Source organism: Myxocyprinus asiaticus, chromosome 46 (genome assembly GCF_019703515.2).
Source record: "Myxocyprinus asiaticus isolate MX2 ecotype Aquarium Trade chromosome 46, UBuf_Myxa_2, whole genome shotgun sequence".
Taxonomy (NCBI): Eukaryota; Metazoa; Chordata; class Actinopteri; order Cypriniformes; family Catostomidae; genus Myxocyprinus; species Myxocyprinus asiaticus.
Window position 1 is genome coordinate 975459 of NC_059389.1, and position 27090 is coordinate 1002548.

General features: G+C 39.2%; 1 protein-coding gene across 1 annotated transcript in view; it reads right to left on the bottom strand.

The window, feature by feature from the left end:
• LOC127436241 (A disintegrin and metalloproteinase with thrombospondin motifs 20-like) overlaps positions 1 to 27090 on the bottom strand; it is a 159955-nt gene that overhangs the window by 119272 nt on the left and 13593 nt on the right. The window contains exons 4-8 of the mRNA XM_051690281.1: positions 10799 to 11046; positions 5385 to 5468; positions 5162 to 5286; positions 4948 to 4988; positions 3650 to 3755 (exon numbers count right to left, since the gene is read on the bottom strand). Of these exons, the coding sequence (XP_051546241.1) occupies positions 3650 to 3755; positions 4948 to 4988; positions 5162 to 5286; positions 5385 to 5468; positions 10799 to 11046 (604 nt within the window). The remainder of the gene's footprint in view (positions 1 to 3649; positions 3756 to 4947; positions 4989 to 5161; positions 5287 to 5384; positions 5469 to 10798; positions 11047 to 27090) is intronic.

Genomic DNA, 27090 nt, shown 5'->3' on the forward strand with positions numbered 1-27090 from the left:
AAAGAATCACTCTTATTAGTTCAAAATCCCATCTGACCAATGACACACACATGTTTTATTTGATTGACAGATTGTATTGTACTGTAAAGTCATATTTGGTTTTGGAAAACTGTTGATAGATTTGAAAAGCTGCTTCACTGACAGTGAGTTGGACACAACAAATATCAGCCCACTCCGGCGGACGGAATTCCCTCTGACATTCAGCTGAGAGCGGGCGGATTATCTGTCATTCTTACACACACACACACACAGATTCACACTGGACTCATTTATAAAATACAAAGACAGACAGAGAGGCAGACTGGAAAAGAGAGAGGCAGATGAGTATGAGACTGAGAGTTTAACCCTTTAAGTTCGGCCTTGAGAAAAAAAAAATAATCATCAAAATATTAACAACTACAGTCTCGACCAACACAAAATAGGTATCGTTTGAAAGTTTAGAAGCTCTATTTTAAAATGCATGTAGACATTATGACCAAAACTGAACAAGTGCTTTAAAATTTGCAGACAAATCAGAAGTGTCCATTTTGATAATTTATTAAACAATTGGCACTGTACATATTATTGCAATCAGTAAAAACATCGAACCATGTGTCATATGTTGTTGGAAAGCTCTCAGAGAGTAGAATACAACCAGCCTATTTGTTTTATTCACAGACAAAAATATAGCGAGTAATAGCTAAGTATATGTCTTTGACAATAATGTTGGAGTTGCTTATACGTATGCCATGTTTTCGCTTATAACTTCACAAAAAAATAAATGGAACATAAAAATGTCACATACCATTACTTAGAGGAGGTGATTATCTTTCAAACATCCCACACACAAGGTAATCAGATGTATAGATCATTAGATAATCCACATGAAGCACAATGTTACATATGATCACCAGCAGATGGTGCCAAATACATGACACAGACTCAATGATGACTCAAATGACACAGAATGAAACTCATTCTGTGAAATCTCATTACTAAAATCATGTCTGCATGCTATGCAAACCTTTAGTTGTTGTTGTGTTTGCATGTGTAATTCATTTTTTATGTACAGTTATGTTTTATTTGTTTGGAGAGGCTTTTGGACACTTGGAGGTGTTTTTGGACACAAGGATAAATTATATTTGTAATGCTATAACTTTTGATTGCTTTGTCATTTCAACACAAACATTTTCTCAGAAAACAAAAGCAGTTTTTCGGAGCCAACTTATTTTCCACCCAGATATAAACTCAGCAAAAAAAAAAGAAATGTCCTCTCACTTTCAACTGCTTTTATTTTCAGCAAATTTAATGTGTAAATATTTGTATGAACATAAAAAGATTAAACAACTAAGACATAAACTGAACAAGTTTCACAGACATGTGACTAACAGAAATGGAATAATGTGTCCTGAACAAAGGGGGGTCAAAATCAAACTAACAGTCAGTATCTGGTGTGGCCACCAGCTGCATTAAGTACTGCAGTGCATCTCCTCCTCATGGACTGCACCAGATTTGCCAGTTCTTGCTGTGAGATGTTACCCCACTCTTCCACCAAGGCACTTGCAAGTTCCCGGACATTTCTGGGGGGAATGGCCCTAGCCCTCAACTTCCGATCCAACAGGTCCCAGACATGCTCAATGGGATTGAGATCCGGGCTCTTTGCTGGACATGGCAGAACACTGACATTCCTGTCTTGCAGGAAATCACGCACAGAATGAGCAGTATGGCTGGTGGCATTGTCATGCTGGAGGGTCATGTCAGGATGAGCCTGCAGGAAGGGTACCACAAGATGCACAGCATTGAGATTGCCTGCAATGACAAGCTCAGTCCGATGATGCTGTGACACACCACCCCAGACCATGACGGACCCTCCACCTCCAAATCGATCCCGCTCCAGAGTACAGGACTCGGTGTAACACTCATTCCTTCGACGATAAACGCGAGTCCGACCATCACCCCTGGTGAGACAAAACCGTGACTTGTCAGTGAAGAGCACTTTTTGCCAGTCCTGTCTGGTCCAGCGAAGGTGGGTTTGTGCCCATAGGCGACGTTGTTGCCGGTGATGTCTGGTAAGGACCTGCCTTACAGCAGGCCTACAAGCCCTCAGTCCAGCCTCTCTCAGCATATTGTGGACAGTCTGAGCACTGATGGAGGGATTGAGCATTCCTGGTGTAACTTGGGCAGCTGTTGTTGCCATCCTGTACCTGTCCCACAGGTGTGATATTCGGATGTACTGATCCTGTGTAGCTGTTGTTACACATGGTCTGCCACTGCCAGGACGATCAGCTGTCCTTCCTGTCTCCCTGTAGCGCTGTCTTAGGCGTCTCACAGTACGGACATTGCAATTTATTGCCCTGGCCACATCTACAGTCCTCATGCCTCCATGCAGCATGCCTAAGGCACGTTCATGCAGATGAGCAGGGACCCTGGGCATCTTTCTTTTGGTGTTTTTCAGAGTCAGTAGAAAGGTCTACTGGTCTACTGTCCACTAAAGAGTGTCCTTAGTATCTTAACGACCGTTCCACAGGTGCATGTTCATTAATTGTTTATGGTTCATTGAACAAGCATGGAAAACATTGTTTAAACCCTTTACAGTAAAGATCTGTAAAGTTATTTGGATTTTTACAAAATTATCTTTAAAATACAGTGTCCTGAAAAAGGGAAGTTTCTTTTTTTGCTGAGTTTATATAATGTCAAATAAGAAAAATAAGAAAAAAAGTACATTTTTGGATCAATTGTTTTGTGATTTTTCAGCAGTTTCTTAGGCTGAGAGTCTCAGAATGTATCATAATCTATATCATTAAAAAAATCTGAAAGGTTTTCTTTACAATGATACCAAGCACTTGACCCTCCTTTTCTTTTTTCTTCAAGTTATAAGCCTATAATTTGGGCATGCCACTGCAACAGGAAATCTTTCAAAACACCTTCAGTGCGTAAAGGGTTAATGTGAGTGATTATTCAGTCATAAAACAAACACAGACTGCAGATATCAGTATGGCTGTATTACAAGACTCCAACATACAAAAATACATGTTTCATTAGATTTTTCCAAAGACAAAAATTAAATCTCGCTGCCTTGGTACCTGTGTTATGGGCGGTTGCCTAACATTTGCTAAATAGTTGCTAATGCATTCTTAGTGTATTTTATTGCATTGCTGAGCAGTTGTTAGGGTGTTCCAGGTGGTTTTAGGCTGTTTGAGTGGTTGTTTATGCATTGCTATTGTTTTTTCCCCCGTTTTATCATCCTGCACCAGGTGAAAATGGAAAGTGTGATCTGTTAGTAAAGTAACAACACCTCTCCTCAACAAGAAATAACTTGAAGTATCATTCATGTCTGTAGCACAAACGCTGCAGGACGAGTTACACACTGAACATTTAAAACGTAGTATTAGAGGGTTTACTTTTTATTTTTTTTCAAATCACTGACACTAACCAGAATTAGGGTTAGGGTTAGGGTTAGAGGAGAGGAATAGAAATAGTGATGATTGACTAAACACCACAAAAAAATGAGAATAATAAAGAAGGCATCCATTCATTATTTGCTCTCAGTCAATATGACCTCTGGTCTGTTATTAAAGTGCCGGGGCTTTATTATTTGTTGCACCTGTGAGGGGTATGAGTGGGCTTTTGTGTGCTGCGAGAGGGGCTTTCATATAGTAGAGAAACTTACACGTGTCCCAGCTCATGAGCGATGGTGAAGGACGAACTCAGTCCGTTCTCCTCGCTAATCGAACAGCTGCGGTACGGGTCGCACATCGTCCCCAACTCTGCCAAACCTTCAAACACAAAAACGCACATTTGCACACACATATAAACAGAGTTTGATGCAATGGAAGGACAGTATAACATCACTTTCCGCTGCTTTTCCATCAGAGATAGCCTTTCTCATTTCCTTAGCAATCCTATGTGGTTGACAGAGTGTTAAGAGTGGCTTTTACAGCGTTGCTACTGTATATGGTTGCCAGAATTTTCTGGTTGGTTACTAGGGTGGTTGCTTATGGGTCCAAGTCAAAAGAGCCCACCCCAAAGCTAATGTCTTGAATATCCTTGCAGCCAATCAGAATGCAGCTTAATTTGGCTCCTTAATCCCTTTATGGACCCTTTTCACAGACTGCGATGATGTGTTTTCCCATTATTTAGAAGTGCACATCTAGCAAACTTTTTATACTTTTTTTTTAAAGTTATTTAGTATAAACTTACAACATTACACTCTGTTCTATCACCCTGGCATTAATAAAAAAACAAAAAACAAACTAGTCAACACAGCTGCTGGGGGAATGTCAATAAATTTGGCATCTTTCTTTTTTCAGACTCCTGTCTACTTTTTCCTCTGGAAAGTCGTGAAAACGTATTAGTTTTTTTTTTCTTTTGCTATTGGAGCAAACAGGAATGCAAAAATAATATTTGCAGTGGTTTCCAAATCACCACTATAGAAATGTACCTTGCTATACTTCACTTCTACGTTTCAAACCAGGAAATGTGAAAAGTGACCATTTGAGCTCTTTAAAAGTGCAGTAAAGCAATATCACAACCCTAAACACCTGCTGGTGCAGTCAGAGGCCCAGCTCAGTTCAGAGAGATTGTGTTGACGTAATGTTCACGTTAAAAGAGACTCATTCATGAGTCACGGCTCACAGCTGGTCATACACGGCACACTGATGACAGTCAAATGAACACACAACTGAAAGACTTAATGTACACATTATCCTTCATAATATCCTCTATATAAAGGCACATGTAACTATCACACAATTGTCTATAAAAGTAGAGCAGTTTTGCTGCATCGATTGGTGAATTGCAACAGCTCAATGAAATGTAGAGGGTAATAATAAATAAATGTGCATAAATACAAATATGGATTGGCTTACAATTATAAATAGCACCCATGATTGTCATGAAATCAGTTCTGACTGTTGATATCTGACAATAGCTGGTGTAAATGGAACAAAAGTCTGGAAGACACTTTACCTAATGTGTCGCACTTGTCTTTTACACGGCAGATATCTTCCCTGTGAGAAAAATACACACCTCATGATACAGTCCACACACACACACACACACAACACAACTAAAAGTACTGCATACAAAAATTAATCGACTCAAAATGAATATTGTCTTGTAACTATAAAATTCACAATCAAAGAGGGAAATTCTATAAGGTCAAAGGTCAAGGTGACGTCACCTGGTTATAAGCAACGCGGTGTCGTGGTGTGACGGGTGACTGTCGTCCAGAATATTGTGGCTCTGTTGCCACACGCAGAAGTTATGAAGCATCGATGCGGCATAGAAGTCTATGTTTGGCCCTTCCTGAGAACAACAACACACTTTATGACATTTCACAAGATAGTTTAAATAGCTTACACTAAACTTGAGCAACAATAACGCATGTGTGTTTTATGATGTACCTGTTTGTTGTGTATGACGATAAGTTTGACAATCATGATGTTAACGAGGTTTCCAACACTCGGATCTCTGTAGATTGCAGCAACCTGAAACAGAAGCAAACTCACGCTTAGTCAATCACACCCATAAACTAGAGCAGAAGTAGAACTGCAGAAGTCCAAATTAAAATCATAATTTTACAATAAACATTCAGTGTTTAAGAGTTGAACTGCTGAACTGAATACAATGTACAGTACAATGAGGAAAAAATTACTGAGTGCACCTTTAAACTAGATTGCGGATTGTTAGTGAATAAGATGTAGGTATTTGTGCTAAAATACCATGCATCATGGGAGCACGCAGTCGCTCCAAGGCATGCAAGGCAGGCTTTCGTTGGCCACGGTTCTCTGATTGGTGGATCTTTCTCTGCTGGATCATGGGAAATGTAGTTGTTTACCAGCAATTCTGCTATCACACACGATTTTTAAACAATGAAGTTTAAAGTTGAAGTTGAAAAAAACGCATACAGATGACTTCAACAAAAGCATATACTGTCGATGAACAACCTTGTAGCTCATGGTAGGTCTGTCTTTAAAGGTTTATAAGTTATCATTGAAAATCAATTGGTCTATGGAAAAAATTAATGGGATTTTTACTTCCGGAACCAGACTGTTGTGCTCTATAATTACTGCATACTGTGCAGTATGTACTGTACACTGACTACTATTCTTTACAAATATTATGTAAAGCTGAAACCTTTATCGTTCTACACTAAAAACCCTAATAAGTTGACTATACTCAAATGACTGAGTAAAGTCATTCCCTCAATTGAACTGAGTAATGACCTCTTCAAAACTTGTGTTATTAAGATCACTTACAGTAACTTGTTGATCATATAGAATTAAGTTAACTATTTAAGTTAAGTTTACTAGATGCAAGAAGACTTGCAATTTAGACTTGCGATTTGCTATTTAAATTTTGTTTTTGTTATTTATTTAATTTTAATTGAATGGACTCAAATTTAGATCATACAATAACACAAATCAAATAAAGATTATTGTAACTGTTTCTTGATAAATCGTTAAATAAACATATTTCTCCACAGAAATGCATAGACACCTGTACTTCAGTTGCACATGCACAAGGACAACTGAAATAGTGTTAACAGGGTACAACTTAAACAGATAACAGGGAACAACTATTTGCACAAAAACAAAAAAGCATAAATAATACTGCAAATGAGCTAAAGCCGCTTTGAATTCTTAATAACTATTTAAATGCCTCCATAATTTCCCTTTGACCAAGAAAAAATAATTCGTGCAATAATTCATTTTGGGTATTGCCCATAGACTTTTTGTACTCAGTTGTTGAGTTATTACTCTTAAAATCTTAATCCTATGGGTTTTTAAGATACATAAGTTCAAGGAACAGATATTTGAGTTAAAACTTGAAATTTCATGTAATTTTTAATTAAGACCACATGATTTTTCCAGTAATGACAACATTAGGGTTTGCTACATTACATTCATGCATTATAGTCACTTGACATCTTTACGTTGCCTGTTTATTGGATACTGCATACTGCAGAGACAGTTACGAGTAGAGGTGTAACCGTTTATCGTGGTACAACACATCATGGTTCAAAAATCTGACAATGTGCATCGTGGAGATGAGATGGTTTTTCATTTAAAAAAAATAATTTTAGCACCTATTCAATCCAATACACGCAACATCCTAAGCCTACATTGTCACAATCACAGATGAGATGAAGGACCAGGGCGGAGGTTTTAGAGGAGCAGGGTCAGGTGGCCAGGGATCTAGAACAGACCAGGGTGGAGCAGGTGGAACAGACCTGGGTGGATCTAGCGGGACAGACCAAGAAGCAGGGTCCGGCGGCCAGTCAGAAGGCTTAAGGGAAAGGGTGGGGTCCAGCAGCTAGGGAGGAGCGGGATCAGGTGAGGAAAAAGGTGGAGCTGGAGGAGAACCCTGAAACTGGCATGGGCCAAGCAAAACAGGGAGTGCAGCATGGCTCTGTGAAACAGATGTGGCCTGTAACTGGCATGGTGGCCATGATAAGGGAAAAGAGATCTGGGCAACTGGGGACTCTAGGGCCAGAACTGCTGTGGACTCAGTTGGCTTAGAGGTCAGGATGACCACTGGGAAATGGGTGAGGCCAGTAATGACCACTAGGCAGATGGTGAGAACAGTAACAGTCGTAAAGGGGAACTCAGAGGGCTCAAAGTTCAGGGTAGCTGGGAGGGTTTAGAGACCAAGGGGTAATCGCTGGGGAATTGAAAGTCCGAGTAGTGGCTGCCAGGGAGTGAACAGTGTGAGCGACTGCAGCTGGGGTCTGGACAGGCCGCTATGGGACAGGGGTGAGGTCAGGGATGACGGCAACCGCTAGGGACTGGACAGACAGAACGGTGGCCACTGGGCAGAGGGTGAGGTCATTAGTGGGCGTAGGGCAGTGATAAGGCTGAGTGGTCGCTGGGGACAGGGTAAGATTGTTGGTGTCTGCAGGGAACTCGATGGTTCATCGATGGCCGTGGGATACTGGACAGAATTGGTGGTGGCCAATGGGGACAGGTCAGGGTCATTAGCAGCTGCTGGGAGTTGGAATGACACACTGGCCGCTGGAGGGATGGTGAGGTCAGTGGTGGCCACTGGGCAGAGGGTGAGGTAAGTGGACCCCACTAGGCAGCAGGTGAGGTGAGTATTGGCCGCTGAGAACTGGTAGACAGAGCAGAGGCCCCAGAGGGCTGGACAGACAGAGCGGCGGCTGCTGGACACTGGTCTAAGTTGGCGGCAACCGCAGGTGAGAGGTGCACTGGCAGCGGCAGGGCCCTTCTCCTCCACCTCTTCTTGTAGGAAGCGGGAATCACTGCTGTGGACTCTGACCCCTCCAGACGGTCAGCAGCAGGTTGGGACTCCTCTGGGCAATCTGCAGCAACGTGGGACCACTCTAGTTGAACTGCAGCGATGTGGGACCTCACCAGGCAAGCTGCAGCGGGGTTGGATGCAGAGATCCGTCTCCTCCTCCTCCTGGTCTTTATAAGGATGGCGGAGATGACTGCAACGGGATCCTCCACCTCCTGGCGGATGGCAGTGGGCTCAGCCATTAGAGTCGGCTTCTTCCTCCTCCCCCTCCAATTCCTGAATGGAATGGATGAGGTGCCCCCTTCCGGTGGGGGAATGGCATTGTCCTCGGGCTGGGGTGAAGGCTGGAAACTCCCTGAGGCTGAGGCGAACTCACCCCATTTCATGGCAAGCCTGATAAGGAGGCTTCCTCCCTCACCCCGATCTGGGATACAGGACTTGATGGGTTCAGTTAGACCTGCCCTAAAAAGCTCAGTAAGGTAGGCCTGATCGTATCCCAGACCCGAGGACATTGCCAAGATCTCTAACGCATACTTCCACACAGACTTGTCCTCCTGTCGTAGCCCATAGAGCCTCTTAACATGGGCTGTTCTCTGGTGTGTAGGAGAACAGGGTTTAAAGAAAAAAATCTCTGCTGGGTCCATAGCTGGCTCGATTGTTCTGTCACAATCACAGATGAGATGAAGGACCTAATCGCAGAGATGGAGGCAAAATAAGCTTTTATTATCAGAAAGACAAAATACAAACTAAAACTCTCACAATGGAGGAAAAATGGGAAAAAACAAACTGAACAAGTTGCTAACTATCAAACAGAAAAATGAAGAGCGATCAGGGCTAGTAGCACTGGAACCGACAGACTGGAGAACAAACACACAAAACAATCAAGACTGAACACAGAGGGAGCTTAAATAGGCAGAGATATCAGGAGGGTAACGAGAGGGGGCAGGTGACACAGATGATCAGCTGATGGAATAACAAATGTCACCAAGGTAACGGGCTGGAAACACAATGTGGCACCTGCAAACAAAGAAGAAAGGGAAGAAACACAGGGAAACACGCAGACAAGACAAAGTGACAGAAGCACTGTCACACAGAGCAAGACTGTGACATATGTAACGCTGGCATATAAATGGAATTGCACAGAAGGAGCTCCAAAATACGATTGCACACTAGCAGCCACAGGTGTTGCACGATGAGTTTGGCTGAAACTGCGAATACTGAAGGTGAAACCAGGAGCGGGTGAGAGATGCGCCTTTTCAGCTCAAGGGATCAAATATCCGTTTGAAGCGTGAGAGTAATCTGCTCTGACTGCACAAGAGAAAATTAAAGTTTACAGACTTTTAATGATAGTGCCATGTTAATCTACTATATATATAATGCTGAATATTATGTAGAATAATGCTATGGGGGAATATAATCCTAATGTCAAATGTCATGTCTGAGTTGATTTCATCAGTAAATGATTATTATTTAACTGGATAAGCATGCACATAATTGAAAATAATATTTAGATGTCATCACAGACAATATTATTTAAAAAAAACATACAATTTCTATTTAAAATATTTTAAATGTAATCAGTGACAGTGTGTAGGCAGCATACGTATCTAACATAATTCTGTATTTTTAGTAATCAGAATTATTAGCTAATATTTGCATTTGGTGTCACTGTTGCCTGTTCTAGGCTGATTTTTAGTTGCAGTACAAGTGAACCATTACACCCCTAGTTACAAGTAGTTTGTATGTTAGTATGCTATTCTGAACACAGCCCATCAGTGTACCATGAACAAACCACAGTACTTTGTTGCAAGTTCTCTGCTGACTGCAACAACAGAATTCGGTGTAAATATTAGCCATGTGTTGTAAAGTTATTTAATTATAGCTTATATTTGGATGTAAACTTGTTGAGACCCCAGTTGCTTCATATCATAGAACGGCCTTATTGGTAAAACATCCTGCCAAGTTTATAATGGAGTAAACCAATATCACACACATAATGAAGGCATGGAATCAATAACTGATTAAGCAATGAAAAACTATTCAATTCACTTCAAACGCAAGGAGACATTAATGAGATCAACAGACTTAATGAGCTCAAAAACATAAAACAGCGACAACCAACAGATTTGTTTCAGGAGTGGAATAATTATTTCCCAGAGGAGTATTTTATTGCTCTTTCATTTAAGTATCAACTTTGTCCCAGCTCTTTCTCCTAAAAGTCTCTATGAGAAATAAAAACAGACACAAATGAGAATCGCTCAGTTCATTTGATGAGAAACGTTCGAGTTCATATTGAGATCTCTGACTTGACTGCAGACTCTTTATCTTGGCAAATCTGAGCACAGTTTGAGAAATTGTTGAGATCTCTTCTGAAACTCTAGAGTCTTTTTCTCAGGAGAAACAGGAGACTTCAGCAAAAGTCTCCATATGATCTCCATTTAATCTCAATGCTGTCTTGAAGAAAGAACTGAGATATTATTGATTTCAGTTTATTGACAATTCAACTGATTCAACTTTAGCAGTTCTAGAAAGTCAATCAATAAAATGATCGCATACTTACTACTGACATGATTGTTAGTATGTAGTGCTCCAGGTTTTGTCCGTGATGTCGAACCATCTTGGTATCCGCAGTAACCATTAGCTCGACGAAGCGCGGGTAGGACAGGAAGCGTTTTTTGCGTGAATGTGAGTCACTGGAATCGTCTTTAGAGTGAGACACGTGTTTGTGCATTGTTTCCCGTATCGATGTCACTTCCTCCTCCAGGGTTCTGTTGCTGTGGAGACTGATGTGATTGTCACTATGGTGTTCTGTTGGAAAAGAATAAATGCATTTGTGTTCAACTTGTAATTTCAGTTTCAAATAAATAGATAATAAAATGATCTGAATATGTACAGTAGTTACGGCCCTGCTTCTGAAGAATGCCAATGTTAGAAACGAGCACTCAAAGTTAATTTTGAACAAAATTCCTGATAATTTTAGTCTTTTTTTTTAACAGTTTGCACAGATTGTTTTGTGAATCTATCACAGTGTAATGCAGCTTAACAAATATAAAAACTATATTGAACACGACAGCAAACCCGCAGCCTGTTTGTGAGTGCAGCAAAGCAACATTACTAATTTCACATGTGAAGAAGGCGTTTAGACAGAAGTCTTTAAGGCAAAACAATGGGAAATGGTCATGAAATACTAAAGTCGGTCGTAAAAAATACTAACATTATAAGTGGACCACAGAGGAAATTTTAATTTTTTTTAAATATACGATATGAAGCTTTTAATAAAAATAAAGAGTGTTTCATGTCCCAGAAAAAGACAAAACAACCCAAGGTGTTCCAGACCACACAATTCCGCACTATTTTATGTCAATTTGTAGCGTAAGTAGTGCGAGTAGTATGTTAACACTGAAACTGCAAAAAAAGAAGTGTACACACTAAAGCTAGTGAAAAAATATTGCATGTGTTTGAAACGTCACTTCCATCAGCAGATAAATGGTGAATGCTAGTTCACCCAAAAATGCTAATTGAATCATTGTTTACTCACCCATGTGTTGTTATAACCCTATATGACTTTCTTTATTTTTCTGAACACAAAGGGAGAAATTGTGAAAACAATTTGTGTTCAGTGATGTCATACAATGGCAGTTTATGGTGACCACCTCTTCAAGCTTCAAAAGAACACAAAAGTATAATTCAGAAGTCTAATAAATTATTCATGAGACTCATGATTGTTATGAAAGTATACGATAAGATTGGTGAGAAACAAACCGAAATCGAACGTATTTTTTTGTGAAAATGTTCACTGACTGTTGATCTTCTGTGCACATTCATGATAGGACACAGCCCCCTCTCGACATTGGGGCGTTCAAGAGAAAACTCGTTTTGTTTATCTAAAAACAGGTCCTCCACAGCAATAGTGACAACAGAACACAACACAGCTGCACACAAACCAGAGAATAGAACTTACTAAACATGTCTGAACAGTTTGTAGTCCAAGAATTGATGCATTTCTATGCTCAGCCTTATTTTTTTTTTAAATGGTGTACTCGGAAATCAAACAGAAACATAGAGGAGCTACAGGCAGCCACAGTCACACCGTGTCTTAACCTGACGGCAAACGACACATGATAAAAGGTATATTTTATGTTAATAGAATAATTTTTTCTTAACCAGCAGTGATGAGCAACGGTACATTCTATCAATTGCTTGTTTTCTATTTTCGTCATCACACGGGTAACTCTGTCCACTGAACTGGCATCGGTTCAAATACTTAAAAAAAAAAAAAAAAAAAAAAAAAAAAAAATAAGGCTGGGCATAGAAATGCATCAATTCTTGGACTACAAACTCTTCAGACATGTTTAGTCAGTTCTGTTCTCTATTTTGTGTGCAGCTGTGTTGTGTTCTGTTGTCACTATCACTGTTTTTAGATTAACAAAATGAGTTTTCGCTTGAACGCCCCAATGTCAGGAGGGCACTGCGTGAACTGTTTCTCTCATGTCCTATCATGAACGCACACAGGAGATCAACGGTCAGTGAACATTTTCACTAAATAATACATTAGATTCCAGTTTGTTTCTCATCAAATCTTATCGTATGCTTTCATAACAATCATGAGTCTCATGAATAATTTATTAGACTTCTGAATTATACTTTTGTGTTCTTTTGAAGCTTGAAGAGGTGGTCACCATAAACTGCCATTGTATGACATCACTGAGCACAACATTTCTTCACAATTACTCCCTTTGTGTTCAGAAAAAGAAAGAAAGTCATACAGGGTTATAACACAGGGGTGAATAAACAATGACTGAATTTTTATTTTTGGGTGAACTAATCCTTTAAGTGTTGCATTTGGGACGATACTACACATTGAAAATTCATGGCTGAGTGCACAGTGTAGGCTATATTGTAAGTGCATAGTGTATAATTTCATTTGGGAAACAGCTACAGAGACTGATGTAAACGCAGAAATGTGCGAATGAAGTGTATTTGCCGTCTGCATGCCCGTCTGCACTGATATATGACCGCATGTGCGATTATGTCAGAGCGGCGCATGCCTCATGCTGGAATAAAGCCATGGCTGATGGCAGACGGTTTCAAACACAACTCCAGCGCACAGCAGAAATCCTCCTTTGTGAGAAGCAGTCAGTTTAACCAGCTGATGGATCATTTGTATTAAAAAGAGTAGCATGAATATTCTGCTAAACATCTCGTTATGTGTCAAAAATTTTTGGAATGACATGAGGATGAGTAATAATTAGGGTTGTCAATCAATAAAAATTTGTAATCGAATTAATTACATGGCATGCCAATTAATCAAATTAATTGGCATATATAAATATTTGCAGAGAAAGCCCCCCCCCAAATAACAATAATTCAATATATAATGATTAAATAATTATATTTCAAATTGTAAATATATATATATATATATTATAAATATAATTCAAATAATTAAAATGCATTACATTATTGTGGCAGACGAGTAAAACATTGATAAGACAATACAAAAAGTGGCTTTAGAAGGCAATATGTTTATTATTGAACATATCATTGAACACGAGTCTATCATTGGCTGAGATTTATTATAAGGGTGTCAGGCAGACGCTATTGAAGCTAAAATCTGTGTCTGTCTCTCATGACCGAGGACGCACGTTGCGCTCACTTTGCGCTGCGCACCCGGGCCGCGAGCTGTCTTCACGTTGTGCTTGCATAATTGTCCTGTCTTGTTTTTGTCGCCTGTTGCGTGCATCGCGTGCCGTTTACCTCACGATGTACACTCAGGCTTTGTTTAGTGTGGGAATGCGTGGTGTCGACTTGTTTGCCATTGCTATGCATTCTCTTGTCTTGTTTGTCGGTTGGCATGAGTGTATATTGCCTCATTGTCTTGGCGATGTGCGTTCATGCCATTCGGGTGTTTTGCTGTCTTGTGAGAGCACCTGGCTTTGTTTTGTTTCTGTCTCGCCGCATGTCTCTCTTTCTTACGTCATACTGCACCTCCTTGTTTGCCCATTATTAGTTCATACGTTTCATCTGCCCTGTTCTTTAACCTGTTGATTTCTCTCCATAATTTAGTCTCCTCATGTGTGCTGTCCAGTGCCAGTTTGTCTTGTTTGTTCTCCCATATCGGTCCTGTTTGTCGGTCCTGCTTTTCCCCTCTGTTCGGTCCGGTTGGACCTGATTCACCACTGATCTGTCCCAGTCCAGCTCCACGAGGATTATCCGTGCTGGATGGAGTGTTTTCCCCTATGGGGATGTTTATGTTTGTTTGTTTTTCCCATTGTGGGAGTTTATGTTTATTTTTGCCTTTATTTTTTGTATTAATAAATACAAGCCCAAAACACACAGGGAAATTATGAAAAAACTATTGCCAACTATTGACATAGATTTTTACAGATATCGATAGTTCCAAAAGGCAACTATCGGCACCGATTAATCGGTAAAACCGATAAACCAGTCTACCTCTAAAACGTAGTCTATTTCCCCTAAATGAAATGCAGATAAATGGACTCTATATGAACAGTGATCTGAAGACCAAAGTTGGGTGTACACTGTGCGTTTTTTACATTTGTTGTTTGTCAGATTATACGATATGGTGCCGAGATATTTCATAAAAGCAAATACACACTTTGTGACATCAGTGATCTAAATGTCAAGCTCTACGATGTACATCTTAACACCACAATCCAACCAGCAGTGATTCGACACATTTCCAGCGGTAACAAATTTGTCTGTCCACACTGAATGCAAAATTGTCTCGCAACTCGACACAGTCATCGTCTGAGGCTAAGATTCATCGCATAGTCAATTAATCGGCCACACTGAGTGATCAATGACAAAAGGATCTGCAAACAAATAATTATTTTCAGCTGGTTGTTGCTGGGTAAACAATTCCTTTGATAGACACTGTTCTGGGTTCAGCCAGCTCAGACTATTGCTGTCAGTTCAGGGTAACTCTTGGGGAAAATGTCCAATCTGAGGTCAGTTCAGGTCATTATCATAGCGCTGAGTGCTTTGAACTAGACACCAAAGAAAACACGAGCAAATTACAATGATTCAAACTGAACAGCACGGCCCCTAGAACACAGCGCTTGTGTTCGGTTAAGACACGACTCCAAAACTCTTGACATGACCATCTTTGAGCATGTTTATCCACATACAGTACACAAAAGTACACAACTCCTCATTTACAGTACTCACTAGTACTCAAGCACACAACCACACTGTAAACAAACACAGCTGTAGTGTACACTATACTTGAAGATTGCACTGGGTCAGTGATGACAACATTTGTTGATGTGACTTTGACACACAAAATTGGACACCTACAGAAAGTTTGATGGTGATCTAAACATTGACATCATTCATAGAAACTAGAAGTATAAGTATACACTACTTTATTTAATCTTAGACACCAATGGAGCGCTTTTAATGGTGATGTGTGTCATCTGTTGTTCAAATGCTTTCTTGCATTTTAGTTTATTGCTCAGAGTCAACTATGAGTAAGACATTGGTCGACAGATTGACTTCCTGAAGAGTCTAAACAAACACTGTGATGCAAAGTCTTAATATGAACTCAAACATTTCCCATCAAATTCTTCTAAGAGCAAATGATCTGAGCTTCGCAATTCACATTCTGTTTATAGCTCTACGTATGTCAACAATTGACTCATTTGTGTCCATTTGGGTTTTATATTTCTCCTGTGGAATTTTATGAGAAACAAGACAAGGATGATACTTCAATGATACCAGCTCTTCTGAGCTTTAAAAGAGCAACTTCTGGTCCATGCTTTGCCATGTACTGATTTAAAAAGGGACTTAAAAAAGATATGAATTATGTAATGTGACATTCAGTATTTTCAGTGAAATACTGTAGAATATTCAGCTGAAAATAATGTAGGGCGGCACTTGATTTTATTCATTTTAATTTGATTGGATCATGAAAAAATGGCTATGATATTATTGGTTAATATTAAAGCTACACTATGTAACTTTTGGCCCTCTAGCAGTTGAAGCATAAAACTGCAGGTTACTTGCGGATGAACGTTGGGCTTCGACTCTGCTCTTCTGCACGGATGAATCTGATGGTTTGAGTAGTACCAGTGTAACCATGGTTACAAGCGATCTTCTTATCGGAGCGAATGTCACTAACGACAACAAAACTCACCCCCTTCCCTCAAATAAAAATAAAAATAACGAAAGGAAGAAAAAGACGGATATCTGAAAAATATGTCTTATGAGCAGGTAAGTAGCATATCTTCCGCTGTTGTTTTGACTTATTGAAAACAGTTGTTTTAAAATAAATAGCATTACAAAAGTTAGGCAATGATGACATTAGATATAACAATTGCTAGTCATATCAGATCAAATAAAATGGTGGAAACTATTATAACTTAGCTAGCAGGCAAATAGACCAAGTTAGTAACTGGTTAAGAGATTGGCATTGTTACCAGCAAAAAAGTTAAATTTTTTGGTCACACTTTATATTAGGTGGCCTTAATTACTATGTACTAACATTAAATGCATGCAAGACTATGTATTTACTGTGTAACTACTAGTGCCTGACCGATATATCGGTCGGCCGATATTAGCCTTTCACCGATATATCGGTATCGGCATATATGTTTACCGATATGCGCAGATTTGAAAACGTTTTTCAGAACATATAATGCAGAAAACAATGCTTCAGAATTGGTGTCATAGTGTAGTTTGTCCAGCAGAGCGTGCTCCGCATTGTTTAAAGAGCTGACTCTGAGCTGACGGTGGCTCTGCAGACAGGGCGGAGTTAAACGGTGTGGATTTGAGTGGCCTTTTCTCGGTAAATTGCTAACTAATTTGTGAAATACATACAGGAAAGTTAATATACAATGACCCCATCATTTTATATAACTAATATAATGTTAACCCTGTCCCTGACAACCATGTCACTCATGTTGATCACATCTGTTTGCTGTTAGCCAGCTATAGTTTGTCAGTGCAGTCAGTAATGTAGCAGATTGAAATGTTAACATCAAAGCATCTTTTTGCAGCTCAGCAGACAACGGTGCGGTGGTGGATTATGTCTGTTGAATGTTGATTTCACGCTACGTTGTTACCTAGTTGGTGAGATGCCACTTAAAAGTACATTTTATTCTCTCTCTCGTAAATGTAAATGAGTGTCGAAAGGACTGAAGCCTGTCAACCAAAACATGAGCTCATTGATGTCATAAAATATCAGTCTGCTTTTTTTATTCCATCTGTTACTCCTGGTCGGAGGCTTCCGTAAATATTTATTTTTAACGTAGGGTTACGTCCTACATAAATGTAACGGTGCAACTGGCCCCTGATGTTTATTTAGCTATTTATTTTATTTTTATTTATTCTTTATTTATATGGTCAGCGTTTTACTGATACTAAACAGTACTGATGTTTATTTAGCTATTTATTTTATTTTTATTTATTCTTTATTTAAATGGTCAGCATTTTACTGATACTAAACATACAGTACTGATGTTTATTTAGCTATTTATTTTATTTTTATTTATTCTTTATTTAAATGGTCAGCATTTTACTGATACTAAACAGTACTGTTGTTTATTTAGCTATTTATTTTATTTGAATTTATTCTTTATTTTAATGGTCAGCAGTTGACTTATACTAAACATACAGTACTGATGTTTATTAAGCTATTTATTTTATTTTTAATTATTCTTCATTTTCTCAGTGTTCATTTCTAGAATTTGTTGACAATGTATAATAATAATGTCAAATATTCTTTGATAAAAATATTTAAGAAAGCAGCCTTCTGAGTACCTTTGCATAGTCATATCGGTGCAAAATCGGTGAAAAGTCCACATAGAAAAGGTCTGTTTTCATTCCAGCTCAAAAATTAACTATATCGGCCAGCATATCGTAATCGGTGAATTTTACCCCTCTAAAATCGGTATCGGTCGCAAAATTCCCATATTTGCTGCTACTGAGGTTGAGGTACAGGTAGGTTTAGGAGTAAGGGTAGGGTTAGGGTTAGGATTAGGGGTTAGAGTTAGGTTTTGGGTTAAGGGTTGGGTTAGGGTTAGGGGTAACGTCAACTACAAATGCAATTAAATGCAAGTACTTTAAAATGTAATTAAAATGCAACAACATGTATGTACATAGTAGTTAAGGCCACCTAATATAAAGTGGGTCCCATTTTTTCCATTGTCCTTCCTTCCTCGAAAATGAAACTGAAAGCACTGCAGTACTACAATCCATAATAAAATGCCTCATTAGAGTTATTAATGCTATCTAAACGAACTAACTATCTGTCCAATAAAATATCTTACCTGTCCAGCAAGAAAAACTCCATCTCTGGGTCGGTTTTAAATCCTTTAAGATCTCTAAGTTATCGCCACCTCTGGAAAGCCAATCCGCTGTTTATTCGTGTTTTATTACATGCTCTTTCGCTTTCCCTTTTTTGCTTACAGACTCTTCTCGGTTCAAGGTTTCTTTATTTTGAAAACGGGTGATTCCCCAGAGAGTTGCCTTTTTGAATGATCCATGGTCAATGTCGCTCATGTGTTGTGGCTACAAGCTTTCAGCGTCAAACTACTACCACACCTATCACCGCACATACTGTGTACACGCGCTGTAGTAGCTGGAGCTTCTTTTCTTTATTTATGGACGTGATGTAAACACGCAAGGGCGAATGACGGAAGTATGCAATTTCCCGCCAAATCAGGGTAAGGCAAAAACATGGTTTGGAAGATGGATTGTTGGTGTCCATGCTCATAATGAAATTTTGTTCATTTCTATCAAAAAAATCGTACATAGCTTTAATTTTCCCACCCACACGGCACTGATTTCATCAGCAGAAAAAGAAAGTAATTTCATGTTGAAGAAAGAAATTGAAGACAAACATTTTTTCTAACGAACTGATAAGTAAAATGAAGAGCAAAGAGGGTCCATTTAGATTTCATGTTGTCTTTAGAGTGCACTTGTTCAAGGGTGCTCAAGAGAAACTTGTGTCTTTCTGTGGCTATAAACTGTCATTGTCTTATTCAACAGATGAATGGTTGAACATTTTGTGCCCAGAGTGACTCCAGAACAAAAGAGGTCGTGACCAAATGAGCTTTTTATTTTTTATTTTTTCACTTGAAAGATTCAATTTGGGTGAGAGGAAATCCAACATAGCATTTATCCATCTTGAATGAGTGCCTCATTTCTCAAAAATACAAAACTTCAGTGTTTCCCTGAGAGAACAGGTGTTTTAAAGAGTCATATGCTAAGGCTACATCAACATTAATCTGGATAAACTGACTCTTCGCTAAGCCCCACCTTAAAAGCGTTTCTGACCAATCCTATCTTAGCAACTGTTTCCCTCCGCCATTTCTCTGACAAACGTTTGCTTTTTTCCAATGAGAGTCTATAGGAGTGATGTGTGTGAGTAATTTTGAGCAGTATTATATAGAAAAGGTCTAAAAAAATGTGGGAGAAAAAAAACCTTGTTGCCGGGAGGAGACCCTACATTTGCTCCAAGGTAAATTAAAGCTATTAAATCAATGTTATTTCATTTAAGTAGTGATTCAGGTCTTAGTAAAGGCGATTTTATATAAAGAGATCACAGCAACAAAATTAGTGTGTTTTACACTAATGTTATCAGGTGTGTAATCACCATCAAATCACGCTTTTCTCTTTTCAAATGACTATGATATTCGTTTGCCTCAATTCTGATTCATAGTCTCCACAGTTTTCAGTCAAATTACTGTGTAATTTAATGATTATTTTTACAAAAAAACTTAAGATAAATATGCTTTACAATGTCACACACAGTTTATGAGAATATTTTGCCAAAAATGGTGCTCTTTATTCGTATTGGGAGCTCTGCAAAGCTTGTCAGAGTGAGCAACGGTAACCAAGGGGGGCAGAGCTTAGCGAAGGTCAATTTGAAAACAGCGTTTTCGAAACATCCACAAACTTGCCACAAATTCACCACTGATAAGTTTCACATGCAAATTAACTTTGCAGCAAACTTGCGTCCATTGTTGCCAAAGGTTTGCTGGAGGTTCACCACTACCGGCGAAGAGCTGCAAACTTCTGGCAAACATTTGCGGCAAATCAAAATCTCATTTTTCATGTGAAAATAACGAGTGGCAAATTTGCTGCAATTTTGTAGCAAGTTTGTGGCTAGTTTAGATTTTTTGTAAGGGTTTCCATTGCTTTTGAAGTAATTCAATGTGACAGTTGTACAAAGAACATTTATCTTTAACAATGCTATCAAAGTAAATATCAGCCACAACAATGCTGCTACAACATGGGCCTGCCATCTTTTATTTTTTCTCCCCAATTTGGAATGCCCAGTTCCCTGTGTGCTCTAGGTCCTCGTGGTGGCGTAGTGACTCGCCTCAATCTGGGTGGCGGAGGACGAATCTCAGTTGCCTCCACGTCTGAGACCGTCAATCTGCGCATCTTGTCACGTGGCTTGTTGAGCACGTTACCACGGAGAATAGCATGAAGCCTCCACACGCGCTATGTCTACGGCATCCACGCACAACTCACCACACACCCCACCGAGAGCGAGAACCACAATATAGCGACCACGAGGAGGTTACCCCATGTGACTCTACCCTCCCTAGCAACCGGGCCAGTTTGGTTGCTTAGGAAACCTGGCTGGAGTCACTCAGCATGCACTGGATTCAAACTCACTACTCCAGGGGTGGTAGTCAGCGTCTTTACTCGCTGAGCTACCCAGGCCCCCATGGGCCTGCCATCTTGATTGTTTTAGGTTGAATGAATCACATAACTGCATCACCTGACAACTAACCTGTTATTGTTTTCGAATATCTCAGTTTTTGTCCACACTACAATGTGAAGACACCATGTTAAATTTATCCACTCAGGAGAGCATTTTCGAAAAGTTATCTTTTGCTGGACAAGAATGCCAAATGTAGTGAAATCAAGGCATTTTCATACGAAATGTATTAGTATGGATGTGGCCTAAACTTCTGTACCACTTATTTTCTAAATACCGCAGCGCGGTATCTTGTAGTTCTCGACGGCCCAAGGCATTTATACAGCAATGAAGAAGTGCTTTGCTGATCCACCAGTAGGCTATTTACTGTAGATCTGTCTGTGGTAGAGGTTGACCGATATATCGGTTTTACCGATTAATCGGTGCCGATAGTTGCTTTTTGGAATTATCGGTTATCAAAAAAAAAATCAACAGATATTTGCCGATAGTTTTTTTTTTCTCCATGTTCCTCTGTGTCACCCTTCATCTGGTGAATATATGTAGGATACAAAAAGCTTAATTTGTTGAATATTCACATATAAAGGATTTTAATGGAGCCAAGTCACTGTCAAAACTGTTTATGGACTACATCACGATTATTAATGCAAAATATTATTTTAAAAAGACACATATGAAGCATAGACATTGTTGAACGTTTATTGATATAACCTTTATTAATTGTTGAGTTCGACTGATAGTGTCGCTAGAGAAAAAAGTATTGCTGCTTATTCGCCCATATGACAATGTTTACTTTATAGTATTTTTTATTGTAATATATTGTAGATGATTTTAAGAGTGTATGTTTTGTTTGGAGGCACAGACATTTCAAAATAAGAGTCCCTAGTGTATTTTGGCCTTAAAACACCCGCGTTACGCAACAAATCTGGTTATTTTTGGAGTTTTGATTGCACAATAAACCTACATCTGGGATTTTACTTATTTTGGATTCTTGTAGCCTCCATGTTTGTGCCTATCACAATAAGGAAAGACTAAAAACATTTTTTATCATTCAATAAATCGATTTAAAAAAAATATCTGTCGATTTATCTGTTATCGGCCCTTTTCTCCACCTTAGTTATTGGTATCGGCAAAATCCATTATCGGTCGACTTCTAGTCTGTGGCTAAACTCAAGCACTTTAGTTTGTTTAAAGATGCTAGTTTTATATTTCAGAGCCTAGTCAAGATGATGTATATTTAAAATAATTGTATGAACTCCAATTACATTTAAAAGATGTTAAATGTTAAAAGATGTTTTATTTTACACAGTATAAATAAATAAGAGCTGGTCAGTTATATATTAATTAAAACCAAACTTTAGTGTATTGTTTAGACAAAAGGTAGTGGATACATAAGCTTGCTTGTCTTTCTGAACTAGAACAACTAAGGAGCTGCAACAGGAAATGTTAACATTATTTGCAATAGTTTTACACTGCCTCAAAAGCACAAGCACATCTGCCCTGCCCATTTCCTCTAAATCGTCCAATGGAATTGAAGCACTGCACCCGCAGAAGGGGTGGAAATCACATGGTAACTGGCGATACGATAAATATGTCACAATACAATATTATTGCAATTCTTTATTTTTGGTGAATTGCAATTCAGAACTATGATATATTGCAATATTTCAACCAATGTTTCTCATTCGTCTTCAGTGGACTTCAGAGAACTGTTACCAAACCACCAAATGCATTGTTAAATTAATATAAAAGTGCCAGTTTACAAAAAAAAGGCCAGTTTATTTCCTAATGTCTATATACATTGCAAAGCCATAAACATATACAGTAAGACCATAATGGGTCCTTATTTCTGCGGTTAGGTCAATGTAGCTAGTCTTTCTAAAAATGTATGATAGTATTTATGGATACAATAGGTGCCTAAACACTTTTAAAACATTATTTATTACAACACAGTTTCAATACACTAAAGTAAATTAGATTTCACCTAAAAGGTTAGCAATATGATACTGACATTTTTTGTCAAAAATAACTCAATGTTACTACTGTACAATTGTAATACATTTTAGTAAGGTAGGGTGATTATTTGTAAAGCATGATAACTGCACCTGGGGGGGGGGGGATTTGGCGGGAAATTGCATACTTCTGTCATTCGCCCTTGCGTGTTTACATCACGTCCATAATGTCATAATGTGACATTTAAAAAAAAAAAAATAAATAATATTGATTTTTGGCCTGCAAATATCAATACAATATCACAAGGAAAGATATCATGATTTATCGATATTTCTATATTTTTTTCCACCTCTAGCACGCAGAGGGAAACATACACAGATGCTCATCTTCTAACCGACAGAAGAATCAGATGAATTAGGAAAAAGGAACTAGAACTGACAGTTGGAGTTTGAATTAACAAGCATTCCGTTGACCTGTTTGAACATTCCGTCAATGTAAAAAGGGATTTTTCCGATATTTGATTGTCCGCCATGTGAAAACCGTAGGTCCGATCAGTTAGAAAAGACATGGCGTACTGTTCCAGAAAAGTCTAAAGGTATGTACCAAATGTGGTGGATGTAGCTTGAAAGCTCTAGGAGGAATTAGTGTTAGAAATTATGGTTTCTGCAGGAATAAAAAAAATAAAAAAATAAACCAAGTTTGAGGAATAAAGGGGGGTCACATCTGGCGGATGACATGGCGCATTCTAAAATTTGAAACAATTGTTTTCTATGAATGTGCACAACGCCCACCTATGACTCCGGTGGATGCTCAAATTTCTGCCACGCCACGGAGCGCAACTCGCATATTTTCCATTAAATTCGACCAAAATCATTATCAATGGACATATATTATTTACTCTAGCCTTGCTCATTCTTGACAAAGGAAAAAACCTTGGTAACTTTTGTGTGTACTGTCTGCCACCTGAACCGCATCGATGTGCCCACATGTTTGATACCTGTGCCGTGTCCTAGCCGTGACGTGATACGACGCGTCGTGGCACTTCTCGTCCTTTGTGCAGCAGCCTTAACAGTATGTTGGTTTTGTCAGTCCAACATAATTAAGATATTGTTGCTGAGTTTGCAGTATTTATGGAGATTTTTACAAAACATGCATGTCTGTCACAATCAAGAAATCTGGATGTCTTCAAGACACGTCACTGTTCCTCTGCCGTTTCCACGTGCAGTTGCCAAGATTGAAGCATGAGCCAACAAAGCATAGAAAATATCCCCACATATCTCGTGACTACAATCATTTCAGAGATAAACCTACTGTTTGAATTTTACCACTAACAGTTTCAAAAGAGCCTCCCTGATCATTTCAATCAAGCAGAACTGAAACAAAGAAATGAAATCCATGTGCCAGATATGATCTGTGTAAAAGATGATCTCCTTGTAGGGATGAAAAATCACAAAATTTAATCGTTAATATCTCAATTTCTTTCGCAACCACAAAGCTGACTCGATTGCAGCTATCAAAGGAAACATCATCGATGCTCCAAATAGGGCAACTTGCCATTTTCTACTGAGTTCAGACAAACTGGGACAGTTGGCTTGATCCGAACGCATCCTCTTGTCCCTTTCATCCTCTCTCTCTCTCTGTCCGTTCTTTCTCTCTCATTTTCTCTGTCCAATCAAAAGCTCAGCCAGGAACTGTGATTTAAATCAAGACTCCCCTTTCAAGCCAGACATAAAGAAGGGAAGGCATGGAGAGTGACATCACTGACCCTCACAAAGATGCCCTTTATGTCACTGTACAAGCTGCTTTGGACAGAGGAAGGAATCTGCCAAACATAGCCCCTCAAAACCGCTCCAAAACATTCCCGACCGTTCCATGGGGGACACAGAAAGACCCTCAATACGAATCACTAAGCATGAATTAGTGAAAGATGCAGCTTTGCGTTTAAAAGGACAATTTTAAAGGCTTTTTATTTATTTAATAAATGTTCAGAGTCTTAAGGCCAAAGTATAATTTGGTATTCCGCATACCAGGAAGCTGTGTACCACACAGTGAGTGTGTCCGTGTGCTGCCTTGTTTTCTTAGACATGCAGGTAGTCCATGTCTTTGCACATTGCTTGACTGTGCTAAAAGAGGATCACAAAGCAGTCATAGTGCGCATGCATAAAACGTGTCCGTATGAGCTCATGGTCAAAAGAGTATACTTTGAAAGGCTGAATGTTCGACCGTGCACGAGACGTAGTGGCGTGTGGAAAAATGAAGTATACCCTTTGAAATCAAGTTCTGTCCTATATGTCTTTTTCTCATTAAATATGCTGTTTCACTGTGAAATATGTCACATTATGGAAGTCAAATCAGTTGCGAACACCATTTTGGGTTGACTTAAAGACATATAACTCAGCTAAATGTTGGTTGTCATTCGATTGGAAGTTCTATGCCTATTGCCAATGTTTCTTAGGAACTGTTCCTCAGGAAATGTTCCTTAAAACCTTTAAAGCCCGGCTGTTTTTTGCGGTTGGATTGTAGAATGAATGAATTGACTCAGATCAGTCAGATTCATTTCTAACAGCTGTGGCATGCACACAACAAGTACAGAACAACATATGGAACAATCTTTTTCCTGTAAAACCCGAAAATCCCAGTTAATCTCGCGGCCATCGGAGCATCGATCCCAAGTTCTGGCACTTTTCACACATAAAACAAAGTGTTTTGCTCTGAAACTGAGCTATTCTTGCAACTGCACTCCTTGGAGGCTAGCGAATGCTCAAACTATGGTGAGATTAAGACCAGCCGTTAAGCGGTTCCATATTTAGGTGTTGCTGGCTCTAGCTGGGTGAGTGTGTGTGCCATGAGCATGCTGTCTGACTGCCGGGCTTAAACACTCTGGCGTGTGTCTCTGGCACGGACACGCTGCCAGCAGCGAGAGGAGGGGCGGAGGGCGACAGGTGCAAAAGCTTACAGGTGATCACAGTTACCCTGCTACAACAAGATACAGTGATTTACAAGATAAACTGTGTGGACACAGACAGAATAAAACCCAAATTATGAGATTTAACACATGATTCATTTGTGCATGCAAGTCCAAACGAATCCACGCATAATTGACTCCCATAGCACGACATTCAACAACACAAAAATTATATAATTGAGCTTATGAAATGTGCTGGCCATAAAGACAAGAACATTTTAGGAGAATCATCTGAGACAAAGTTTATACTTCAAAGAAATGTAATAGAGTGTCTTGAGCTATGTAAGAGCAACACTGAAGCAAAACAACTCTCTTGTGGAGCTGAATATGTTGAAAATCAGTTATCGGTGGTCTATTTCAGACCTGCAAAAGGCAAATGGTCAAACTGATTAAATGAGGACACAGCACTGTTAATAAACTGAAGTGCTGAACACTTTAAATGAACGGCAGACGAGACTGTGAAAAGAAAGCGTGACTCACTTGTCCAGCCGTGACATGCAGAGCTTTGGAAATATTTTCAGACAACACCTTTAATCTAATACATGCACTGTGCTTGTATATCTCAGCAAAACTTTGCATTTATAAGTGTTTTTGATTTACAATGGCACATTTCTTTAAAAATTAACATCTTTGCAGGCATAAGCTCAAATAATTGGTGTTTACTATTTCTCACATTAGTGTTAGTGATTTGACCAAACCTCTAACAATTAAGTATTAAACATTCAGCATGTAACTCTGCAGCATTTGTGATACTAGTTAGTTACTTTACTAAGAGATCAGACTTACGATTTACACCTGGTGGAAGATAAAGGTGAACAAATCCCACAGACTTGAAGTGAAGACTCTTATGACTTGAACCAGTAAGCAATCCCCCAGAATACCTAACAATGCCCTAGAAACCGCATAGCAACCCCCTAGCAACTGCCCAGAATCCCTAGAAATCAGCATTGCAATACCCTAGCAACGTGCTAGTGACCACCCAGAACACCCAAATGAACGCATAGCAATGTCCTAGAAACCACCAAGAAAACCCTAGCAACCATATAGCAAAGCCCTAGTGACCAGAACACTCTACAACAAAATAGCAATGCCATAGCAACCACACAAAACACCCTAGAAACAGCCCTATAGCAACTACACAGAAATGTCCTAGTGACCATCCAGAACAACCTAGCAACCGTAAAGCAATGTCCTAGCAACCACTCTAAACACCACAGCAACTGTAAAAGAACACTCAAGT